The sequence below is a fragment of the Chiloscyllium punctatum genome, chromosome 26 (assembly GCF_047496795.1).
Source record: "Chiloscyllium punctatum isolate Juve2018m chromosome 26, sChiPun1.3, whole genome shotgun sequence".
NCBI lineage: Eukaryota > Metazoa > Chordata > Chondrichthyes > Orectolobiformes > Hemiscylliidae > Chiloscyllium > Chiloscyllium punctatum.
In genome coordinates, this window is record NC_092764.1 from 30,189,496 (window position 1) to 30,214,769 (window position 25,274).

A 25,274-nucleotide genomic window follows, 5' to 3' on the forward strand; every position below is an offset into this window, starting at 1 on the left:
GTTAATGCTGGTGGTTATCAAAGGGGATGAAATCATTGATAATGTTTCAGAGTTTGAAATAACATAGATAGAAATGTATATTGAATAGCGAAGCTTTAAAGCTAGGAGAGCATAGAGACTTCAGGATTCAGGTATGCAGTCTTTCATAAAGCTAAAGCAATTCCTGAGTTGTAGCCAGAAAAACAAGGGTTTGTCAGGAAATGTGAATGGAACATATTGTTGCTGTCAGGATGACAGCATGTCTGCATTCTCACCAGCCACTAAATCATTGCCCAGTTGGATGCCGGGTAACTAGCTGGGCCAGATGTTCCTGGCAGCTGTCAATTTTGTGCAGTCTGCATCTCAGGCTTACGGTCCTATAGATTGCAGACAAGAAGCATTTCATTTGTGAAATCACTTTGAGACTTTCTCATTGGGGTGGGTCTCGATTAGAAAGGAGAATAGTTAAGAGGGGCACAGTAGGATCTCATATTTAGTTAATCATTCTTGTGTAAGTATGGTGTAAAAGGGTAAAGTTATAGATCTTTTAAAGCAATCTTTATATGCAAGGGACATAAAGTTTTTTTCTATTTATTCTTTCATGGGTGTCGCTTGCAGGACCAACATTTATTGTCCATTCCTTCTGCATGGCTTAGTGGGCCATTTCAGAGGGCATTTAAAAGAGTCACATTTCTGTAGTAACCTTCTATAGTGACCATCTGAACCTCCCCACTGCCCTATCACAATTACCTCCCACCTGCATTCACCTGTTGCCTTCCCACCTACCCCCAGCCCCACCCCCACCCTCACCCGCTATTTATCTCTTAACCCCTTTCCCCTTCACATTCTTGATGAAAGACTTATGTCTGAAATGTCAACTCTCCTGCTCCTCAGATGCTGTCAGATCTGCTACGCTTTTCCAGCACCATACCTTTTGATTCTTACTCTCCAGTATCTGCAGTCCTTACTTTCTCCTGGCATGTAAAGCAGTCCACAGGCTGATGTAGCTCAAGACAATGTCACAAACAACTGGGGAAACCTACAAATGTGCTAAAATACCTTAAACGACCTTCTGGTTGTCCACGTAGAGAAAGCAATGGAAATGTTTGCTGCAGCAGATGTGACATTAGTTAGATGTTCTATGAAAGGAAACTGACAAGTTACTTGAATCATGTGAAGACAGTAGGAAACAAAAATAAAGGAGCTCAAAGCTGCCTTACTACACAAGGCTGTCTGTGGCTGTCGGTGATAGATCTTGATAGTAAAATTGGCCATTCTGTGACTCCCTTCATAGAGAAACACACCTTTTCATGCATTAGCCCACAGAAAACATATCCATTTTGTAATGTCATCATAGAAAAAAATCCATTGCAAGCAAAATGTCTTGGATATCTTTGCAGCTAAGTGAGGATCCCTTTAAATTCTACTAAACTTTTATGCTCACGTTCTCTGGATTGGTTAGGAATTGGCAGTCACAATGCAATAGGGTTGTATCTCTACTAGCAATCAACCTGATGCTTTGTACAAAGGTGTAAAATTGCATCTTTATTTGCAGGTGTAAAATTTGCAAGGCAGAGCTCTTCAACGAATTCAGAGCCCTGCTGAACTATCTTTCCGAAGAAGGCCGTCCAATATCCCTTCAGTAAGTCTTAACTTTAACAGCAATGTGTAGAAACAGTTATAAAGTTGATTGAAATGTGAGTGCTGTCCAAGTAAATTTTTAATTTGAGTGTTTTTAATAATGGACTGTTAGCAAAGAAAATCATAGCCTTTATTCTTCTACAGATTAATGCCTACCCACATTGGCATTGTTATTAATGGCGAAGGACCACAGTTCTGCCTTCTTTGGGTTGCTTTTCTTTCATCTGTTGGCTAAAAGCTCACTAATATAACACCTTATAAATATTATTAGCTCGATTAATGTTTAAAATTAAGTATATATTAATGTCTTTAACATTCCCAGAAATTATTCTAGATTTATTGTTTCTTAGTAGACTGTTTAAATCCCTTATCTTTGCCTATACCCCGCACCTAAAGTTTGCAGACCAGGGGTTCGCAAGAGCCTCATCTGATCAATTACAGCATTTCATCTTTGAAATCACAGAGTTTCTTGTAACGAAATTAGATTAGGAATGAGACAGGCACAGTACCCTCAGACACCCAGATAGCCATTCCTGTGTAACTACTTGAGCAAGTAAGTAAAGTCAGATTTTTCTGTATTTTCATGCAAAAATGCGACTAAGCAGATTTACTAATGAAACCTCAGACGTGAGGGATGGAAATTGCTGTACTGCATTGATGAAGTGCACTCTATTTAATTATGTACTCTATTTATTTTTATCTATGAGTTACATCACATTGGGAAATAATGTCAATAGGAAAGCAAGAGATGGGATAGACAGGGGTTTAAAGCCAGATACACACATGACCCTTTTTTAAAAATCATTCATGGAATATATGTTGCTAGATAGGCTGGTATTTTTGGCCAATCCTCAATTATGCATAAGAAGGTAAAGATAAGCTCCTTCTTCAACCGCTGAGGTCCATGTGGTGCAGGTACACTACAGTGCTGTTATGGTGGGAGTTACAGGTTTTGACTCAACATCGGTCAAGACACAGTGATATATTTCCAAGTTACAATTGCGTGAGACTTGTAAGTGAACATCCATTTGTTGATTTGCATGTTTCTGCCTCCCCAGTGACTCTGGATGGTAGAGGTTGTGGGTTTGGAAAGTGCTATCCAAGGAGTTTTGATGAGTTGTGCTGAGGGTCTTGCAGATGGTACACTCTGCTGCCACTGAATGTTGATGGTGCAGTGAATGTTAAGCGAGTTAAATTGAGTGCCGTCAAGTGACCTGCGTAGTTCTGGATGATGTCAGGGTTGAGTGCCATTGGACTTGCACTAATCCAGCGAAGGGTATTCCATTATCCATTACACTTCTGACCTGTGTTGTGTGGCAGACAGACTTTCAGGAATCAGGAGCTGAGTTCCTTGCCATAGAATTCCAAGATTCCAATCTGTTTCTGTAGCCACAGCATTTACATGCCCCTCCACCCACCCATGTGTTGATAGTGAGGAATTTAGCAATGATCATTGATTGAATGCCAAGAGGTGATGCTGGATTCTTTCTTTTTGGCAATAGTCTTTGCTGTGCATTTTTGTGGCATGAATGTTACTTATCACTTGTCACCCAAGTCTGAATGTTGTTCAGGTCTTGCTGCATTTGGATGCAGACTTACCAGCCCGAATTTAATCACATAACTGGGGCTTAGAGGGGTCTTAAACTAAGGAGAGTGTGGAAGGTCCTGGAGAAGGCGAACGTATATCTACAACACAAAAGGAAATGAGCTGTTTAGGCAATGACACCCAGAGAGGACAGGAAATGACTATCTGCACAAATATTAACAAAAAAAAGCATCAAATGGGATTAAAAGGAGAAAAAATGATATAAAAGCAAAGTTAATGGCTCTTTGATATGCACAGCATTTGGAACAAAAGAAATGAATCAGTGATACGAATGGAGGTTAGTGGATATGATTTTATAGATAAAATAGAGACATGGTTACAACTAGATTAAAAAAGGGAACTGCATATTCAGAACTTTGTGACCAGAAGGACAGACATGAAGGAAAGGATGGGTAAGTAGCTTTGTCAGTACTGATGGCAGTACAATAGGGAGAAATTGGAAGATATAGAATCCTTAGGAGTAGATGTAAGAAATAACAAGGGAAAGAAGATACTGGTGGGATAACACTGTAGTTAACAATAGTTATACTGTAGGCTGGAGAATAAATCAAAAGATAATAAGGGCAAATAAAAAAAACAGTATTGTGATTTTCTTTAATCTTTATGTAGATTAGGAAACTCAAATTAGCAAAGCTAACCACAAGGGAATAATCATACAGTATTTTGCATGGACGGTGTTGCATGTGTGGAGTGGGCTGCCGGAGGAAGTGGTGGAGGCTGGTGCAATTGCAATATTTGGGGGCAACTGGATGGGTGTATGAATGGGGGGTGTTTGGAGGGATATGGGCCGGGTGCTAGCAGATGGGACTGGATTGGGTTGGGATATCTGGTTGGCATGGATGGGTTAGACCGAGGGGTCTGTTTCCGTGCTGTACATCTCTATGACTCTATATTTGGGACAGTTTCTGAGAATAATGTATTGTGGATCCAATCAGAGGGTCGGTGTGATTTTGTTGGGCCTAAGGGCCTGTTTCCACACTGTGGGGAATCTAATCTAATCTAATCTAACCTAGATTAGATTAGGCTATTTTGGATCTGGTAATCTGTAGAGGTAAGTTTAATAAACAATCTTAGAGGAAAAGATCCTCTAGGAAACAGTGACTATGACATGGTAGAATTTAGCATTCAGTTTGAGAGTGAGAAATGTGGGTCAGAAACAACTGTGCTAAGCCTAAATAAGGGTAACTAGAGTGGAATGAAGGTAGGGATAGCTGGAGTAGACTGGAAAAAAAGTTTAGCAGACAAGACAGTTATTGACCAATGGTAGACATTTAAGAAAATAGTCATGGCTCACAACAAAGATAAAATGCTGTGAAGAAGAAGGATTCAATTCAACCGTGATTAACCAGGGAAGTTGAGGATAATATCAAATTGAATGAAAAGACATGCAATATAGCAACATTAAAATACAGCAGAATGTGATCAAGAAAAATTAGAAAAAATAAATTTTGAGACCAAACTAGTCAGTACATGTAAAAAAAGAAAGTACCCACTACCTTAAATATATAAAATAAGGTGAACCTAGGTCCCTTAGAGAAACGAGACTGTGAAAATAATAATTGGGAATCGGGAACTGGCAGGGAAGTTAAATAAATACTTATGCATCGGTCTTCACAGAAGAAGACCATAAATAGCAATCCAAAACTACTAAATAATTAAAGGGCAAAAAGAGGGAGGGAAATTAATACAAGAGAAAAATGTACTGGGAAAACCAATGGGTCTGAAGGCTATAAGTCACTTGAACTGATGGGTTACACCCAAGGATAATTAAAGAAGAAGCAATAGAAATAGTGAATACAGTGATAGTCATCTTCCATGAGCCCTTAGTTTCTGGAAAAGTCTCAAAAACTTATAAAACTGCAGTACAGCAGTTATTGTAAAAGGGAGGGAAACAAAAAGCAGGCTACTATTGGCTAATTAGCTTAAGATCTATCACTGGGAAAATGTTAGAATCTGTTATAAATGGATGTAATAGCAATGCATTTAGAAATAAAACAACAAAATCAAGCAGTGTCAGCGTGGCTTCATGAAGGGGAAATCATGACTGACAAATTTATTAAAATTCTTTGAGGAGAATAAAGGTAAGATTATTTGGATTCCATGTGGTTTTCGATTAGGTAACGCACATAAGGCTACTTAATAAGACAAGACCCCATTGAATTGGGGGTTAGTATATGAGCACAGTCCAAGGATTGGCAAATTAATAGAAGACAGAATGGGATAAGAGGTTATTCTCAGGATGGCAGCCTGTAACCAGTGGAGTGCCATAGGGATCAGTGCTATTGTCTCATTTTTTTCCAAAATATATTAATGATTTGGATGAGGAAAGTGACGATGTTATAGCCAAGTTTGCAAATGACGTAAAAATAGGTGGGAAGGCAAATGTCAGAGTCTAATCTCCAGTAGCATATTGAGACGTTAGATGAATGAGCAAAATCTTGGATGATGCCAAAAATCTTGGAAAAATGTGAGGTTACGCACTTTGGTAGGAAGAATAGCAGAACTGAATGTTATTTGAATAAAGAAAGAGTGCAGAAAGCTAGCATGCAAGGTCAGCAGATAATGGGGAAGGCAATTGGCCTTTATTTCAAAGGGAATGGAGTATAAAAATAAGAACGTCTTGCTGAAACTAAATAAAGCATTAGTTAGATCACATTTAAAATACGTGAGCAATTTTGTTCCCCTTACCTGTGTAAATATATATAAGCATGGGAGACAGACCAGGGAAAGTTCAGTAGGCTGAAGCTGGATGTGGAGGGATTTTCTGAGGAGGAGAGGTTGACTAGGTTGGAGTTGACTACACTTTGGAGTTTAGAAGAATGGGAGGCATCTTATTGAAAATAGAAGACTCACAGTGCCAAGGACCCGGGTTCGATTCCAGCCCCAGCTTGCGCTTTCTCCCCAGGTCTGTGTGGCCTTCTTCTAGGTGCTCCGGTTTTAGATTAGATTAGATTAGATTCCTTACAGTGTGGAAACAGGCCCTTCAGCCCAACAAGTCCACACCGCCCCGCCGAAGCGTAACCCACCCATACCCCTACATCTACATCTACATCTACCCCTTACCTAACACTACGGGCAATTTAGCATGGCCAATTCACCCGACCTGCACATCTTTGGACTGTGGGAGGAAACCGGAGCACCCGGAGGAAACCCACGCAGACACGGGGAGAATGTGCAAACTCCACACAGTCAGTCGCCTGAGGCGGGAATTGAACCCGGATCTCTGGCGCTGTGAGGCAGCAGTGTTAACCACTGTGCCACCGTGCCGCCCACAGTCTCTCTCGCAGTCCAAAGATATGTGGGTTAGGTGAATTGGCCATGCTAAATTGCCCATAGTATTCAGAGATATGTAGGTTAGGTGCATTAATCAGGGGAAATGTAGAGTAATAGGGTAGGGCAATGGGTCTGGGTGGGTTACTCTTCAGAGGGTCAGTGTGGGCTTGTTGGGCCAAACGGCCTGTTCCACACTGTAGGGATTCTATGAATAGGAGACTTGACAATGTGGATGCAGAGGGGTTGTTTTCCCCTTTAGGGAGAGTCTAGAACGAAAGGGGATAATCTCAGAATAAGGGACTACCCATTTAAAACAGAGATGAGAAATTTCTTCTCCGAGGGTAGAAAATCTATAGAATTCACTGCTGCAGAGAAATGTAGGACTTTGTATAAAGTGTATTTAGGGGTGAGATAGACATTGTTAATCTGTAAGGGAACCAAAGGTTATAGGGAAAATGCAGCTAAATGAAGTTGAGGATTATCATGATAACTTTGAGTGGTGGAGCAGAGTTGATGGGCTAAACAGTTTACTTCTGCCATGACTTTGTGTTGAAGTTGCTCATAGTGCTGAACATTGTGCAATTATCAGCAAACATATCAGAACAATAGCTGGATTGAAGAGATTACGTAATGGTGAATCAGGTGAGATTTGAAAGTAATTAAGGAAATCAGCAGGACATTACCAAAATGATTAATCTCTCCTCTGAAAAATCCAAAATAAGGGAAAACTATCTTAGAATTTGATCTGAACTTAATTAAAAGAAAATCAAGGAAAAGCTTTGCACAAAAGGATTGTAAAAGTGGGGAACTGTTTAGAAGATGTCTAAAAGGGAGATGTCAAAATAATTTAATTATTCTGTTGCCTGGCAGAGAGCATCAAATTTTATTTCAGATACTGAGGATAATCTATTTGTTTCTTGTTTGACTTTGTCAGAAGCCCTTAACAGGCTGCACATAACAAATTATCTATTGTTTTTCTTTGGGACTGTAAACCATTCTTTGTACTGAGAGATAAGTTATGTATTTTACTTGCCTTGCATGTTTGTGCTAACTGGACCCATACCAGCCAGGAGAATGTGGCTGTTTTATGTTACCAACAACTGTTCATCTTTAAATAAGCTTTTTTAAAAAAATACAAAAAGTTACTTCCTTTCAATTTCCACAGAAGCTTGTAGCCTGGGGTAATTGCATGTCCTACTTTGTACAAAGACTTATTTTTAAAGGAAATTAATAGAGTCTGAAGAAAAGATAGATATTAACTAAATGTTTGCTTCAAATATGTGAAATAGTTACTGATATTGTGACCTAGAAAGAAAGAACCTGTATATATTTATAGTGTGTTTTCTCATGTCCTGAGGACATTTTACACTGAACTGTTATGAAGTATTGTCACTGTTATGTAGGAAGACTTAGTTGATGCCAAGTATGGTTCAGACCATATTTAAGCCACAGAATTTATCTTCTGCATTGTTTTTCATGTAATTGCTGGCAAAGCCAACATTTGTTTCCCATTCCTAATTGGGCTTGAAGAGATGATTGTAAGTCACTTTCTTGAATCATTGCAGTCAGTCTAGTACAGGTGGAGCCATAGTGTTGTTGGGAAGGTAGATCCAGTATTTTGTTCCTGTGCCAATAAAGGTACGGTGATATGGTATGTAGCTTGAAAGGGAAATTTTAGATGGTGGTGTACCATGTATCTGCTGACTGAGTTCTTCTACATGGTACAGGTTGTGGGTTTCAAAGATGCTGTCAGAGCAGATTTGGTGAGTCACTGCAGTTCATCTTGTATATGATGCATATTATACTATAGTGAAGGAAATGAATGTTTAAAGTGGAGAATAGTGTGCCAATAAGTCAGGTTGCTTTGTCCTTGATGGTCCTGAGCTGCTTGTGGGCAATTTTGGCTGTATTCATCCAGGCTGATGGAGCGTATTACATCACAGACCTAACTTAGATTCAGAGAGATGTACAACATGAAAACAGACCTTTGGTCCAACTTGTCCATGCTGATTAGGTTTCCTAAGTAAATCTAGTTCCATTTGCCCATAAGCCTCTAAATCCTTTCTATTCATATACCCATCCAGATGCTTTTAAATATTGTAATCGTGCCAGCCTCCACCACTTCCTCTGGCAGCTCATTCCATAACGCACCATCCTCTGCATGAAAAAGTTGCCCCTTAGGTCACTTCTAAATCTTTCCCCTCTCACCCTCAATATCCATCTAACTTTGGACTCTCCCACGCTGAGGAAAAGATCTTGTCTATTCACCCTATCCATGTCCCTCATGATTTTATAAACCTCTATAAGGTCACCCCTCAGCCTCCAACACTCCAGGGAAAATTGCTCCAGCGTCTTCAGCCTCTCCCTGTAGCTCAAACCCTACAACCCTGGCAAAATCCTTGTGAATCTTTTCTGAACGCTTTCAAGTTTCACATCATCCTTCCTATAGCAGGGAGATAGAATTGCATGCAGTATTCCAAAAGTGGCCTAACCAATGCCCTATACAGCCACAACTCCTATACTCAATGCACTTGTGAATGGTGGATAAGCTCTAAGGAAACAGGAGATGACTTTCGTCTCAGAATCTGCACTTGGGCCACAGCATTTATGGTCATCTGTTACCCTCAGGATGTTGATTGTGAAGGGTTCAGCAAAGCTTATGCTCATTTCTGCAAGGTGAGATGTTCAACTTCTGTCTTGTTGGAGAAGACTATTGCCTAGTTTCTCTATGGTGTGAATGTTATGTGCCACTCATTTCATATTAAAGTTTCTTTTTCAATTATAGTTAACATTTATTTCATTTGAAGTAATTTTGACAGCAGAGCCCTGTGCTTTTATTGAAACTATTGTTCAGTGTCAGATACAATGATATCTTCACAAAATCCATGTTTGTTCTTGTTACAGTCCACAAGAAAATGCTCTTCCATGGGCAAAACATTCTTTTTTTTTCTTGCATGTAACACATATTACCTATCATAAATGGGAAAGTTACTGAAGAAATAGCTTTGACCTTTGAAGTTTAGGAAAAAATTTTCCCAAAATGTAAACTATTTGTGTGCTAACATGTTTATTTTTGTTAACTTGTTGGTAAACACATCAATTCTGGATTTTCTTTTGAAATAATTTTTAAAGGGCTCAATAAATTGGATCGTCAACCATTCAGAAATAAGGTATTGAATCAACAAAGCAATATAAAGATAAACTGAATTCCGTTTGCCAACATCTTCACCTCTTTGAAACATGAAGGCTTTAAAGAAGTTTGGGCTAGTACTGGTTTGTATTTATCAGATGGTGACCATTGCAATGTGTTCAACCATTCCATATTGATCCTCAGATCAGTATATCTGCTATTAGAAGTGATGCTGCTATTGGACATTGTTTAGTAAGTAATCCAGACTATTAAGTATTACACCAGAAAACAAATTAAGATTATTACTTGATGTACAGTTGATGCATTTGAGTGTGCTAGACGCTACATATTATAATGCACAGAAGCCTGTTTTATGCAGGTATACCTTGTACAAATGTGTATATACCCTACAGCATCTTCAATTAGAAAGAAAGGGGTCATGAAAGCTGTCAATCTCTGTTGCATTCCCATTGTAACAACCTGCCAAAGCAGTCTACTTGCCTAGTCTGAGAATTGAGTTTATTATTTCTGCTGCATCTCCATGCCAATAATGGCCCAACCAATAAGTACTGTCTTCTCATGCTATATAAATTAGTATCCTGTTTTTTCCAGTCAGTTTCTTGAATCACTAAGTGACATTAAAATCTATTACAACTGTAATCAGCTACTTAATAAGCATTTGTAACTAACTCAGTATAACGATCACTTAGGTAAACTACAGAAACTGGAAGAAGCTTTTTCTGTTCATCGCAGTGATTTTGTACATGCAGTCTTTCTAAATATTGCTACAGATTTTGTTACAGTTACTACACAAATGAAACTCCCATTGTACTTTTTGATGTGCTTTGCAAATATATCCTAATCAATGTTTGTTCCTCATTTATAATCACTAAAATTGATTATTTGTTGGTGCTTGCCATGTGTAAATTGGCTGCCATATTTCCTATGTTATAGTAATGACTACAATTCAAATGTGCTTAATTGACTTTAAACTCTATTGCGAGCCTTTAAACTATGTATGAATACATGAATAGGAAGGGAATAGAAGGATATGGTTCTTGTAAGTGAAGACAGTTTTAGCATGGAAGGGCAAAATGTGTTGGCATGGGTTTGGAGGCCAAATGGCCTGTTCCTATGTTGTATTGTTTTTTGTTTTTCTTTGTTACAAAAGTCAGTCTGTAAATACTCTATTTTTATGAGTTCAACAAGACAACCTATTCAAGTCTAGCACTTCATTCTGTCTCTCACATTTATTTGTCCACATTAATCCACGGTGGCACAGTGGATTTCCTCCGGGTGCTCCAGTTTCCTCCTACAGTCCAAAAATGTGCAGGTTAGGTGAATTGACCATGCTAAATTGCCCGTAGTGTTTGGGGCAGGGGTGAATGTAGGGGAAGGGGTCTGGGTGGGTTGCGCTTCGGCAGGTCGGTGTGGACTTGTGCTGAAGGGCCTGTTTCCACACTGTAAGTAATCTAATCTAAGTAATCTAATCTAAAAAAAAATTCCTGAATATCTAAGCTAAATCAAATATATTGAGTTGCATGACATTTCAGTTCCAATATGGGAAAATTCCTAGTATCTAACTTGATGTTGGGCAATGAACATTTGACTGTGAGATGCGAAGAAGAAATCAAATTGGAATCTGTAGAGTAGGTATCCTCACTAACTAATGTGCTAGTGGAGAAACTATTTGAAAAAGGAACAGAAATTGAAGTTAAAAATGAAATTGATGAAGCCAGGAAGCAAAACCTGATAGGTCTGTCTCTTTATCCCAATTATTTTGGTTTGTATATTTTCTAAGTACAGGGATCTCCAATTTACGAACATCCAACCTACAAATGCTCATACTTAGAAAAACAATCCTACACAGGGATATAATTTTAAAGAGGATTCGCAGAGACGGAGGATGATACGATGTATCCGGAGGTTGGTGGGGTGGAAGGTGAGGACTAATGGAGTTCTGACCTGGTGACGATTGGAGGGGCGGGGTTCAAGGGCGGAGGTGTGGGAAGTGGAGGAGATGCGGTGGAGAGCATCATCGACCACGTTGGAGGGGAAATTGCGGTCTTTGAAGAAGGAGGCCATTTGGGCTGTTCGGTAGTGGAATTGGTCCTTCTGGGAGCAGATGTATCGGAGGCGAAGGAATTGGGAATATGGGAGGGTGTTTTTACAGGGGGCAGGGTGGGAAGAGGTGTAATCTAGGTATCTGTGGGAGTCAGTCGGTTTGTAGTAAATGTCTGTGTTGAGTCAGTCGCCTGAGATAGAAATGGAGAGGTTTAGGAAGGGGAGGGAGGAGACTGAGACGGTCCAGGTAGATATGAGGTCAGGGTGGAAGGTATTAGTAAAGTGGATGAACTGTTCAACCTCCTCGTGGGGGCACGAGGTAGCGCTAATACAATCATTGATGTAGCGGAGGAAAAGGTGGGGGGTGGTGCTAGTGTAGCTGCGGAAGATGGACTGTTCCACATATCCGACGAAGAGGCAGGCATAGCTGGAGCACGTGCGGGTGCCCATGGCTACTCCTTTGGTTTGGAAGAAGTGGGAGGATTGGAAAGAGAAATTGTTAAGAGTGAGGACCAGAGACGGAGGATGATACGATGTATAATTTTAAAGAGCCAACATAGAAACATTTCCTGTACATATGAATGGCTGCTTTATATTGTCCTGCATTTGTTCCAACTTGCATAGAAATTGATTTGCGAACAGACTCCAGAATGGAACCATTTGCATTCTGGGATTGCTTGTATTTCATTTTTCAAAAAGTCAGTTATTATACTTTTCACTGAGTATTCTAAATCTTTTCCATTCACATTCGAATGGATGGCACATTGAAACAGAAAGTATCTGATACAAAACAAATATCGACAAACAATCTATATGATCAGTTTCACCATTTTAGCTGATGCCTTACCATTGTTATCAACTTTGTTTTCTATAGTTTAGCTCTTATTGCTAAAACATAATTCTATTTTGTTTTGTGGTTTTGTCATTGTGTTTCAATGTAAACTGAAAGCAGAACCCTTTAATTATAACATTTCAGCAAAGTGAGATTAGATGCCAGCAGAAAATAAGACTGGATGGCAACATTTACAATTGCAACATACAACAGGTATTTGTTAAAAAAAGCAAGACTAGATAGTGAGAAGCTAGCATTCTACGTTTTTTTTGTACCTCTGTAGCTACAAGAGATTAAAATTTAGTGATGTATCAGTCCCCAGAGCACAAAGCAGATCCATGATGTAATTTTAAATTGGACAGATGTGAAACTAAATTTAATAAAGAGAAGCAATACTGTTAAAGTTAACTCAACCACGAGGAACTGCTAATGTATCTGACTTCTTTGCATTTGTATATGTTTATTATATTGATATATTGTTAATTGTGATAATAAACTTGTTAAAAGTTACTTTTTTTTATTCTTTTAACAGAAATAAAACATTAAAAACCTACTGGGAATTCAAGGAAGCGGCAACAAATTATCAGCAAGCGTGGAATGAAATACAGAAGCAGGCATTTGTTACTTGGGTGCGAACCCCAAGGGACCTTATGCGATTTCAGTAGAGATACAGCAGCAAAGTAATGTAGCAGAAATAATTAAAGTCAGTTCTGTCTGGATGATTATACATGGATCTCATTAGATCCAAATTTCTGATTTTTTAACAAAAGAATTGTCAGCTAAGTTGAAGTGGATTAAATGTATATAGTAAATATTATTTTTAGTTACTAGACTTTAATGTTGCTAAACCTGGATTTCTACATCTGTCTGCATGGACTTGAGTAGTAACTGAAATTTATAATATAATTACATGAGATACACTCAGCAAGCAAAAAGGTATTAATTAAGTTTGATGTAAAATGGAGAAGCATCATCATTTTTCTAACCGCCAAACATTTTTTCTAGTATCAAATTTAGAAGGTTTTTTCTTTGACATGGCTAACGTATTCTACAGTTGTCTTTTACTCACTTCGAATTCTGCTCCAAGTTCTATTAAGGAGGATTTATAGAATTACTTGCAAAAAGAAGGAAATGAAATTAAAATTTGTGTCATTGTAAATTTATTGATAGTAGCTTGATTGCTGGTAAATCACTCAGAAAAGCTGACATTGTCTTTACCAAATCAGAAAAGACCTTCATTTAATGCAATATTTTGGGCTGAATTTTGTAAAGGTTGTAGAAACAGATCTGAAGGTAGGGGAGCCAGAATATTTATGCTGCAGCATAGTGTGCTGGCTGACTATTATGAAGCCATTTTGACTTCTGTGGGAGTGTGGCCTATTCAGTCGTAACAGGGAGCAGTTAAGGAGGCATTTCATGAGGCACTGAAATCGTAGCAGAGGTACGCAGATTTCACACTGCCAGCACATTATCTAAGCAAGTGATACAGCTATACAGTAAGGTAACCCTTAAATGAAATGGCAGAAATTTAGAATTTTGAGAAAAAAAAATTAGATAATTCAGAATATGCAAATAAGCAAGGAACCATATAAAGCAGCATGTATGCCACAACCATTTAGTGGTGTAAGAATGCAGATGTTGCGGTGGCTATGAGTAATGTGTGCTGAATCCCTAGAGTAGATCTCTCTGTTGAACTGTCCTGTAATGTGTGTACATCTATGTTGAAGGTATTGAGGCTTGTCCCTTATCCGATGTGCTGTGTCTGTACTTTTAACATTGACCTGTTGTCTCAGTGCTGCACTACCAGCCATAGAATAGATATCATGAAGATAATTCAGTAACAGGTAGTCTTCTGCAAATTACTGCCAGTTGGATGCACATTGACTTCCAGCAGGATTGTGACTGAGAAACAGTCACAATGTTAGCATGCTAATTGGATCAACAAAATTCATCCCTTCATGTCCTCAGGACAATCCAAAATGCTAATAAAGTACTTTGGAAATGAAAGGATTGTTATTGGAAAAGATTAACTATCTGAAAACAAACAATACTCAGCAAGTCTGGCAGAAATTATGGAGGAAGAACAAAAGTTAATTTGTCATGACAATGGCTTTTCATGAGATTAGCTTTTTATGAAATATGGACTTTAAATCTTCCTTGATGAAGAAATTTGCCTTCATTGAACACTTATGACACTCACTATTGTACAAACTTCAAATACTCACTGATATGCATCTCAAATAGATAAAAAGTATCCATATTGTTAACATTCTGAATGCAAGTATGATACTCACTACTTAAATCTATGATGCTACATTCTATATATGACAAGGCATTTGGAAATGTTGTAATCCTAACCAATTGTATCAGTAGACAAGTCAAATCCCAGAATGAAATCTAACATAGGAGATCACACTTCTTTAAAAAATTAATGCAGTGGTCATTCATTCAAATATAGCTTCTCAGGACTGCAGAGTTTCTTTAATACAAGAACAGAAATTTATTACAGAAAAAATGTAAACAAAGAAACTGAGTTATCTCAATGTACAACACAGTTAGAATTTTAAAAACCTTAACACCCAGGAAAACAGAAGTTTCAATCTATTCTCCATCACTTTACAGCAGTTCAAACCTAGATCAATATTAATATCTTTAATTTAGTGTAACTTAATTTCCTGGTGTTTCTCTGTGAACTGTGAAGTTATCTTACATGAATTCTCTCAAAATTGAGGGCTTAGATTTCCTCAAATTTTAATGGTCCGCAGATTTCGAACCAAACACTCTTGGTCTGGTCAAACCTTTCAATTGAGGTAACTGTTGCTTTCCCTGAACTGTTCTGTACTCCTTTTCAAAGAGAGTAACTATATTTACCCCAATCAGATTTACTGTGAACTCCCACAAAATTTCAATCTGAGTTTCGTAAATTAAAATCAACCCTTGATTATTGAAAATAACCTCATGGACCTCACTGTTTACTGTCCCTGTAGTAAGCCAGTGTAATACATACACTGTTCTACTAACACTCTGGGGTCTCTGCTGTCTGAACATACTGAATTAAGTCACCGTTCTGGAAAGACTATCTGACCTAGTTTATTTTTAACCCCAACTTCCACATTTTTAAAAATGCTAACTCAACATGATATATATATTATATAAAATCTGACCCCGTTCATCACAAATTACAAAACTGTTCTTTAAATAAAGCATTCTCGCACAGGCAATATGTGTGAAATTTGATCAGGAATTAAAGTCACAGACTTTGCTTGTTTAGCATATTAACTGAAACTTTTCTTTTTTACAAACTTACTTTTCAGGCTGATCTTTTACAAGCCCCTGGAAATGCACTCCTGAACAGTACTGAAACAAAATTGCAGACTTAAGGATTTGAATTGCGAAAGGCTGTCATAACAAAGAAGGCACATAAGTTTCCTATTACAGTCTACAACATATTAGGCAAGTTTCCATTTTGAGAAGAGTGAGCAATGTTCATTCTCATCTTTTATTACATTTTTTTCAGTTATCTTGAGTTTATGTTTACAATAAAGCTAAGACATTAGCTAACCTAAAGCCAGGGAAGTAGCATCTTTATTACACTGCTAAACAATTCTTTAACTTTGCTATGCAAAGAAGAATATACATGATAAATGTTTATTTCATTGTTCTCATTACATAAAAATTAGGAAACAATGCAAAGACCCCTCTAAAAAAACAGAGATTACATGAAAGACAGACTTCAGTTCAATACCAGCACTAAAAAACCTGTTATATGCTGTAATTTGACCCAGTTCGTTTTTCTCTCACTGCTGTTACAAGAATATTGTACTTTGACATTACGCAGGAGATTAATTTACAAATGCCACTTGGCATCTCAAGAATTTGAGCACTTGAGTAATTTAGTCTGATCCTCCTCAAAATCCATTACTAGCAAGTAATATGTTTGGAGCTACCATGACAGTAGTATAATAACGATGCATAATAAAGCTATGTGGCACCTAACTAGAGTATTAGTGGTGCAAATCAGGCTTGCCCTTGTTGTTATATTTTCTGAGAGGGTTGTTCTTGTTGCAAAGTACAACATATCTCTGGATTTATAATGTATATTGTTATGGAGCAAACCAAACCCCCTCGAAATACATTAAGAAGACAGCCTACACCCCAATATTTCTTATTTTTAAAAGGCAAGTACCAGATATTCTGTTTCAGATGCAATTCAGTTGGTCAAACTACCAGGTTTGAAGCAAAGCGCATTCTGTTTTTATACTATAGTTAAAATGCAAACAGAAGAAAGTAGAATTGAAATAGATTAGATTACTTACATTCTCCCTGTGTCTGCGTGGGTTTCCTCCGAGAAAGAATTGAAATAAGCTAACTCTGTAGGAAAACTAATCCTTAAATGAAGGCAGGCAAGGGAACAATGATCATCCTGGCATCATGAGTAGCTGCTCAACACCATTGGCTAAAAGGGGTCACACAGGAGATTAACACATCATAGGTTACCTGCCCCTAAAATGTGTATCAACAAGTGTAGATAGGGGAGAGAGAGGATCTAGGGGAATGAGTTACCATCATCTTGGGAAGACTAAGAGTTCCTCTACAAGCATAATAGGGGGCGACATGGTGGCTCAGTGGTTAGCACTGCTGCCTCACAACACCAGAGTCCCAGGTTCAATTCCAGCCTTGGGCGACTGTCTGTGTGGAGTTTGCACATTCTCCCCATGTCTGTGTGGGTTTCCTCCGGGTGCTCCGGTTTCCTCCCACAGTCCAAAGATGTGCAAGTTAGGTGAATTGGCCATTTTAAATTGCCCATAGTGTAGTGTGCATTAGGCACAGGGGGATGGGTTGCTCTTCAGAGGGTCAGTGTTGACTTGTTGGGCCGAAGGGCCTGTTTCCACATGTAGCGAATCTAATCTAATCATCCGAAGGGAGGAACAAAGACTCTTTTCACCAAAGACTACAGGGCCAAACATACCACTCCAAAACCACCATCCATATTTCTTCATTCTACTGAATAAAGAACAGTGCAACACAAAAAAAGGCCCTTCGGCCTATTGAGGCACTAATGATATAGCCAGGAAAAGGATCAAGGATATAAAAAGTGATTTCAGGGAGTTAGGGTGGAAGCTGCAGAGCAGGACGAACAGTGTAGTGTTCTCGGGTTTACTACCAGTGCCACGAGATAGCGAGACGAGGAACAGGGAGCGAGCGCAGCTTAACATGTGGCTGCGCAGCTGGTGTAGGAGGGAGGGCTTCAGATATGTAGATAATTGGGATGCCTTCTGGGGAAAGTGGAACCTGAACTGGAAGGAGACCAATGTCCTGGGTGGAAGGTTTGCTCGAGTGGTTCAGGAGGGTTTAAACTAGTATGGCAGGGGAGTGGGAAGCTGAGCTATATACCAGTAGTGAGAGTTGATGGAGGTGAGACAATAGCAAGAGGTAGCACAGCCAATGGGAAGCTATTTCCTGGGAAAGAACCAAGGGATTGGTTAAAGTGCGTTTGCTTTGATGCAAGGAGTATCAGGAATAAAAATGATGAGCTTAGAGCATGGATCAGTACCTGGTGCTATGATGTTGTGGCCATAACAGAGATGTGGGTTTCTCAGGGGCAGGAATGGTTGCTGGATGTTCCAGGGTTTAGAACATTTAAAAAGAATAGGGAGGGGGGAAAAAGAGGAGGGGGTGTAGCACTGCTAATTAGAGAGGGTATCCACAGCTACAGAAGTTACCATTGTCAAGGAGGGTCTGCCTACTGAGTCAGTATGGGTGGAAATTAGGAACAGTAAGGGAGCAGTCACCTCGTTAGGGGTTTACTACAGCCCCCCTAATAGCAGCAGGGAGATTGAAGAAAGCATAGGTTGGCAGATTTTGGAAAAGTATTTCCCAATATTGATTGGAACCTCTTTCGAGCAGATGGTTTGGAAGGAGCTGTTTTTGTAAGGTGTGTTCAGGAGGGTTTCCTAACTCAGTACGTTGACAGGCCGATGAGGGGAGAGGCCATTTTGGATTTGGTGCTCGGCAATGAGTCAGGGCAGGTGTCAGATCTTGCGGTGGGAGAGCATTTTGGTGATAGTGACCACAACTGCCTCACATTCTACACAGCTATGGAGAAAGAGAGAAGCAGGCACAATGGGAGGATATTTAATTGGGGAAAAGGAAACTATGATGCTATCAGGTGTGAGTTGGGAAGCATGGACTGGGAGTAATTGTTCCATGGTAAAGGCACTATAGACATGTGGAGACTGTTTAAGGAACAGTTGTTGCGAGTGATGCAAAAATGTGTTCCTCTGAGACAGGCAAGAAGGGGTAAGATAAAGGAACCTTGGATGACGAGAGCAGAGGAGCTTCTCGTCAAAAGAAAAAAGGCAGCTTACGTAAGGTGGAGGAAGCAAGGGTCTTGGTCAGCGCTAGAGGATTACAGGCAGGTGAGGAAGGAGCTCAAAAATGGTCTGAGGAGAGCCAGGAGGGGGCATGAAAAAGGCTTGGCAGGAAGGATTAGGGAGAATCCAAAGGCATTTTACACGTATGTGAGGAATAAGAGAATAATCAAAGAAAGAGTAGGGTCGATCAGGAATAGCATAGGGAACTTATGTATAGAGTCTGAGGAGGTAGGGGAAGCCCTAAATGAGTTTTTTGCTTCTGTCTTTACTAAAGAAAAGGACCTTGTAGTGATAAAACCATTGAGGAGCAAGTAAGCTTGCTGGAACGGATAGAGATTGAGGAAGCTGATGTGCTGAAACTTTTGACAAACATTAAGATTGACAAGTGGCTAGGGCCAGACCAGAGTTGTCCTCAGCTGCTATGGGAAGCGAGAAATGTGATTACTTTGCCGCTTACGAAGATCTTTGCATCCTCGCTCTCTGTCGGAGTCGTACCTGAGGACTTGAGGGAGGCAAATGTAATTCTTCTCTTCAAGAAAGGAAATAGGAAAATCCCCGGCAATTACAGACCAGTCAGTCTCACGTCTGTCATCTGCAAGGTGTTAGAAAGGATTATGAGGGATAGGATTTATGACCATCTGGAAGAGCATGGCTTGATTAAATGCAGTCAGCACAGCTTTGTGAGGGGCAGGTCATGCCTCATAAATCTTATTGAGTTCTTTGAGGATGTAACTAGACAAGTTGATGAGGATTGAGCGGTGGATGTGGTGTATATGGACTTCGGCAAGGCATTTGATAAGGTTCCCCATGGTAGGCTCGTTCAGAAGGTCAGGAGGAATGGGATACAGGGAAATTTAGCTGTCTGGATACAGAATTGGCTGGTCGACAGAAGACAGCGAGTGGTAGTGGAAGGAAAGTATTCTGCCTGGAGGACAGTGGTGAGTGGTGTTCCACAGGGCTCTGTTCTTGGGCGTCTACTCTTTGTAATTTTTATTAATGACTTGGATGAGGAGATTGAAGGATGGGTCAGCAAGTTTGCAGACGACACACAGGTTGGAGGTGTCATTGACGGTATAGAGGACTGTTATAGGCTGCAGCGTGACATTGACAGGATGCAGAGATGGGCTGAGAGGTGGCAGATGGAGTTCAACCTGGATAAATGTGAAGTGATGCATTTTGGAAGATCAAACTTGAAAGTTGAATACAGGATTAAAGACAGGATTCTTGGCAGTGTGGAGGAACAGTGGGATCTTGGTGTGCAGGTACATAGATCCCTTAAAATTGCCACCCAAGTGGACAGGGTTGTTAAGAAAGCATATGGTGTTTTGGCTTTCATTTCTAGGGGGATTGAGTTTAAGACCCGTGAGGTCTTGTTGCAGTTCTATAAAACTTTGGTTAGACCGCACTTGGAATACTATGTCCAGTCTAGTCGCCCTATTATAGGAAAGATGTGGATGCTTTGGAGAGGGTTCAGAGGAGGTTTACCAGGATACTGCCTGGAATGGAGAGCTTATCTTATGAAGAGAGGTTGACTGAGCTTGGACTTTTTTCATTGGAAAAAAGAAGGAAGAGAGGGGACCTAATTGAGGTGTACAAGATAATGAGAGGCATAGATAGAGTTGATAACCAGAGACTTTTTCCCAGGGCAAAAATTGTTAACACGAGGGGTCATAGTTTTAAGCTGTTTGGCAGAAAGTATAGAGGGGATGTCAGAGGCGGGTTCTTTACGCAGAGAGTTGTAGGAGCATGGAATGCGTTGTCAGCAGCAGTTGTGGAAGTGAGGTCATTGGGGATATTTAAGAGACTGCTGGACATGCATTTGGTCACACAAATTTGAGAGTTCTTATATTGGGTTTACCTTACATGAGGATCAATGGTCAGCACAACATCGTGGGCTGAAGGTCCTGTTCTGTGCTGTACTGTTCTATGTTCTAAGGTTGGGCCGATACATTATGCCTTTTTAAGGGAAAAACCTTTTGCCTTTATGCAGTCAATATTTCTCTATTGCCTGCCTATTCATGTATCTGTCAAGATTTCTCTTAAATGTTGCTATTGTATCCACTTCCGCCAGTTTCTCGGGCAGGGCATTCCAGGCATTTACCACCCTCTTTGTCGAAAATTTGCCTCTCACATCTTCTTTAAATTTATCCCAATTTACCTTAAACCTATGCCCCTTAGTAATTGAAGTTTTGGGAAGAAGACTCGGACTATGCATTCTCTCATAGTTTTGTAAGTTGCTATCAAGTCTGTCCTCATCCTTTGACATTCAAGTGTACCCTCCAAACCAGGCAACACTTTTTTTAGATTTAATTCCCTACAGTGTGGAAATAGGCCTTCGGCCCACAAGTCCACACAAACCCTCCAAAGAGTAACCCACCCACACCCATTTTCCTCTGACTAATTCATCTAACACTATGGGCAATTTAGCATGGCCAATTCACCTGGCCAGCACATCTTTAGACTGTGGGAGGAAACCCACGCAGACACGGGGAGAATGTGCAAACTCCACACAGACAGTCGCCTGAGGATGTGTCCCTGGTGCTGTGAGGCAGAAGTGCAAACCACTGAGCCACCGTGCCACCCTTAGATACACTGTCTCTATATTCTGTCCAAAGCCTTCACATCCTTCTGGTAGCGTGGTGACCAGAACTGTATGCAACATTCTAACTGTGACCTTACTGAAGTTCTTCACAGCTATAACACAACTTGCAGTCTTTATACTCTTGTGCCCTGACTAATGAAGGTGAGCATGTCATATGTCTCCCTGACCAGTTTATTCACTTCTGTTGCCACTCTCGGGGAACTGAGGACCTGTGTGCATACTCTGTATTTTGACGCTGCTTCCATTGACTTCCCACCTGCAATAGATCTTCCAAAATTCATCATCTCACTTGTTGAAATTAAATTCCATCTGCCATTTCTCTGCCCAAGTCTCCAGTCTACGTATATTCTGCTGTATCTTCTGGCAATCTTCCTAATCAGCTCCCCCAATCCTTGCGTCATCCGCAAAGTTACTAATCAGGCCACCGAAGGTCTCCTCCAATTCATTATATATGTCACAAACATCAGGCATCCCAGCACTGATCCCTGCCGAATATCACTGGTCACAGATCTCCAGTCAGAAAAACACAGTTTCACTGTTACACTCTCTTTTACGATGAAGCCAGTTCTGCATCCATTTTACCAACTCACTATGGATCCCATGTAACTTCATCTTTGTATCAGCCTGCCATGAGGGACCTTGTCAAAAGCCTTGCTAAAGTCCATATGGACAATATCTAACACCTTACCCTCATTAATCAGGATTTGGAGATGCCAATGTTGGACTGGGGAGTACAAAGTTAAAAATTACACAACACCAGGTCATAGTCCAACAGAAGCACTAGCTTTTGGAACACTGCTCCTTCATCAGGTGGTTGTGGAGTATAAGATCGTACAACACAGAATTTATAGCAAAAATTTACAGTGTGATGTAACTGAAATTATACATTGAAAAATACCTGAATTGTTTGTTAAGTCTGTCATCTTTTAGAATGAGCATGTTGCTTTCAGTTCTTTCATATGTAAATCGCAGGACTTTTTTAAACGTTACATTCTCAAGTGAACTTTAACAATTGGTGTCTTGTCCGTCCAGATAATGTATTGAAGGTGTTAGCTTCTTTGTGTGAGACTGGCTGTGCCACAATAGTCAGACTGATTCTAATCTAAAAAAAATGAATTTACAGAATCTTACATGGATTCATGCAGTTTTTGATTAAAATAAAATGTAATTCTGCAAGTACAAATTCACCCCACAAAGTTACATGTGTATGTGGGTGGGTGTGTTGGGTGGGGGGGTGCGTGGTAGGGGCCTGTGGGTGCAGGACCTATGAGTGTCTGTGAGAGTGTGTTTGTATGTGTGTGAATGTGAGTGTAAAGGGATGTAAGTCTGTGAGAGGATGCGTGTGTGAGCGGGAGTGAATGTGTGAGTATGAGAGAGGGTCTGCATGAGTGTATGGGTCTGCATCTCCATCATGGATGGGCACCTTAGCATCTCACTCTACTGCAAACCCATGGATAACCTCACGATACTACACTTCTCCAGCTTCCACCCTAAACACATTAAAACAGACACCCCCTATGGACGAGCACTATGCGTTCAGGATATCTATTCAGATGAGGAGGAATGTGACAGGCACCTGGAAGTACTCAAGGATGCCCTCATAAGAACGGGAAAAGATGCCCAACTCATCGACATCCAGTTCCAATCTGCCACAGCGAGAAACCATAACGACCTCCTCAGGAGACAGACACGAGCTGCAACCGCCAGGGTTCCCCCTTGTTGTCCAGTACTTCCCAGGAGCTGAAAAGCTACTACTCTTTGCAGCCTGCAACACATTATCAATGAAGATGAGCACCTCGCCAAGACCTTCCACACACCTCCACTTCTCGCCTTTAAACAATCACCAAACCTCAAACAGATGATTATTCGTAGCAAACTGCCCGGCTTTCAGGATAACACCATACAACCTTGTCACGGTAGATGCTGCAAGACGTGTCAGTGTCGGCACGGATACCACCATAACACGTGGGGACACCTCCCACCATGTACGTGGCAGCATATGACTCAGCCAACGTTGTCTATCTCATATGCTGCAGGCAAGGATGCCCTAAGCCATGGTACATTGCCAAGACCAAGCAGAGGCTATGGCAACGGATGAATAGATACCACATAACAATCAACAGACAGGAGTGTTTCCTCCCAGTCAGAGAACACTTCAGTGGTCTGGGACATTCGACCTCAGACCTTCAGGTGACCGTCCTCCAAGGCAGACTACAGGACAGGCAACAACGAAAAGTGGCCGAGCAGAGGCTGATAGCTAAGTTCAGTACCCATGGGGTTGGCCTCAACCAGGATTTTGGGTTCATTTCACACTACAGGTGATCCCATTGCAATACACACATGCACACACACAGACAGACACAGACACTCCTACAGACCCATACAATCACGCAGACCCTCTCTTATATGGTCACACATACATTCCTTCCCCCCCCCACACACATGCACCCTCTCACAGACGTATACCCCTTTACACTCACACACATACACACAATCTCTCACACTCATAACCTCCCCAGGCCACATGCACACTCACATGCATACATACACATATAAGTTTATGGAGTGAATTTGTACTCGCAGATTGACATTTCATTTTGCTCAAAAACTGCATGAATCCATCTAAGATTCTGTAAATCCCTTTTTTAGATTAGATTCAGGCTGACCATTATGATGCAGACAGTCTCTCACACAGGGTAGCTCACACCTTAATTCATTGTCTGGCCGACATGACACCAATTGTTAAAGTTCACTTGAGAATATAACTTTTAAAAAGGTTTTGCGATTTACATATGAAAGAACTGAAACCAACATGTTCATTCTAAAAGATGAGAGACAACAAACAATCGAGGTCTTTTTCAATATATAATTTCAGTTACATCACACTGTAAACATTTGCTATAAATTCTGTGTCTTACAATCTTATTCTCCACAAACACCTGATGAAGGAGCAGTGCTCGAAAGCTAGTGCTTCCAAATAAGCCTGTTGGACTATAACCTGGTGTTGTGTGATTTTTAACTCATCAATCACCTTTGTCATTTCCTCAAAAAGCACAATTAAATATTGTGAAACGTGACCTTCCCTGCACAAAGCCACGCTGCCTATTGTTAATCAGTCAATAGTTTTTCCAAATATGAGTAAATCTATCACTAAGTATCTTCTCCAATAATTTCCCTACCACCGACGTAAGGCTCACTGGTCTGTAATTTCCGCACTATTGCCCTTCTACAACAAAGGAACAATGTGGCTATTCTGCAGGTCTCTGGGATCACTTCTTTGACTAAAGAGGAATCAAAGGCACTAGCAATTTCCTCACCTGCCTCCCTCAGCATTCTGGGGTAGATCTCATCAGGTCCTGGGGACTTATCTACCTTAATGCTTTTCAAAACACCCAACACCACCTCATTATTTAGACATGCCCTTGAATATCAACATCCTCTCCCAAGACCCATCTTCCACCATATCCTTCTCCTTTACGAATACTGATGCAAAGTATTTGTTAGGTACCTCACCATTTCCTCTGGCTCCATGCATAAATTCCTTTCTTTGTCCTTGAGTGGACCTACCCTTTCTCTAACTACCCTTTGCTCCTTTTATATTTATATATATAAAAAAACACCCTGGGATTTTCCTTAATCCTGTTTCACAAAGACATTTCCTGGACTCTTTGAACGTTCTTAATTTTTTGTTTGAGTTCTTTTCTGTTATCTTTGGATTCTTCAAGGACTCTGCCTGTCTTCAAAACTTTATATATGCCTCCTTTTTCTTTTTG

The 25,274-nt window shown here is 40.2% G+C and overlaps 1 protein-coding gene across 4 annotated transcripts in view; it reads left to right on the plus strand.

Annotated features, from left to right (window-relative positions):
• The window catches only part of adat1 (adenosine deaminase tRNA specific 1), a 67,610-nt gene extending 45,023 nt beyond the window's left edge, over positions 1-22,587 (plus strand). For 3 of the 4 annotated variants that reach the window (XM_072596010.1, XM_072596009.1, XM_072596012.1), the window contains 3 exons: positions 1,535-1,621; positions 13,058-13,205; positions 15,840-22,587. In XM_072596010.1, coding sequence (XP_072452111.1) covers positions 1,535-1,621; positions 13,058-13,190 — 220 coding nt within the window. In that variant the 3' untranslated portion in view covers positions 13,191-13,205; positions 15,840-22,587. Of the gene's footprint in view, positions 1-1,534; positions 1,622-13,057; positions 14,533-15,839 lie in introns of those variants that run through there. The other variant, XM_072596011.1, reaches the window with a different exon arrangement.
• Positions 22,588-25,274: the final 2,687 nt, after the last annotated feature.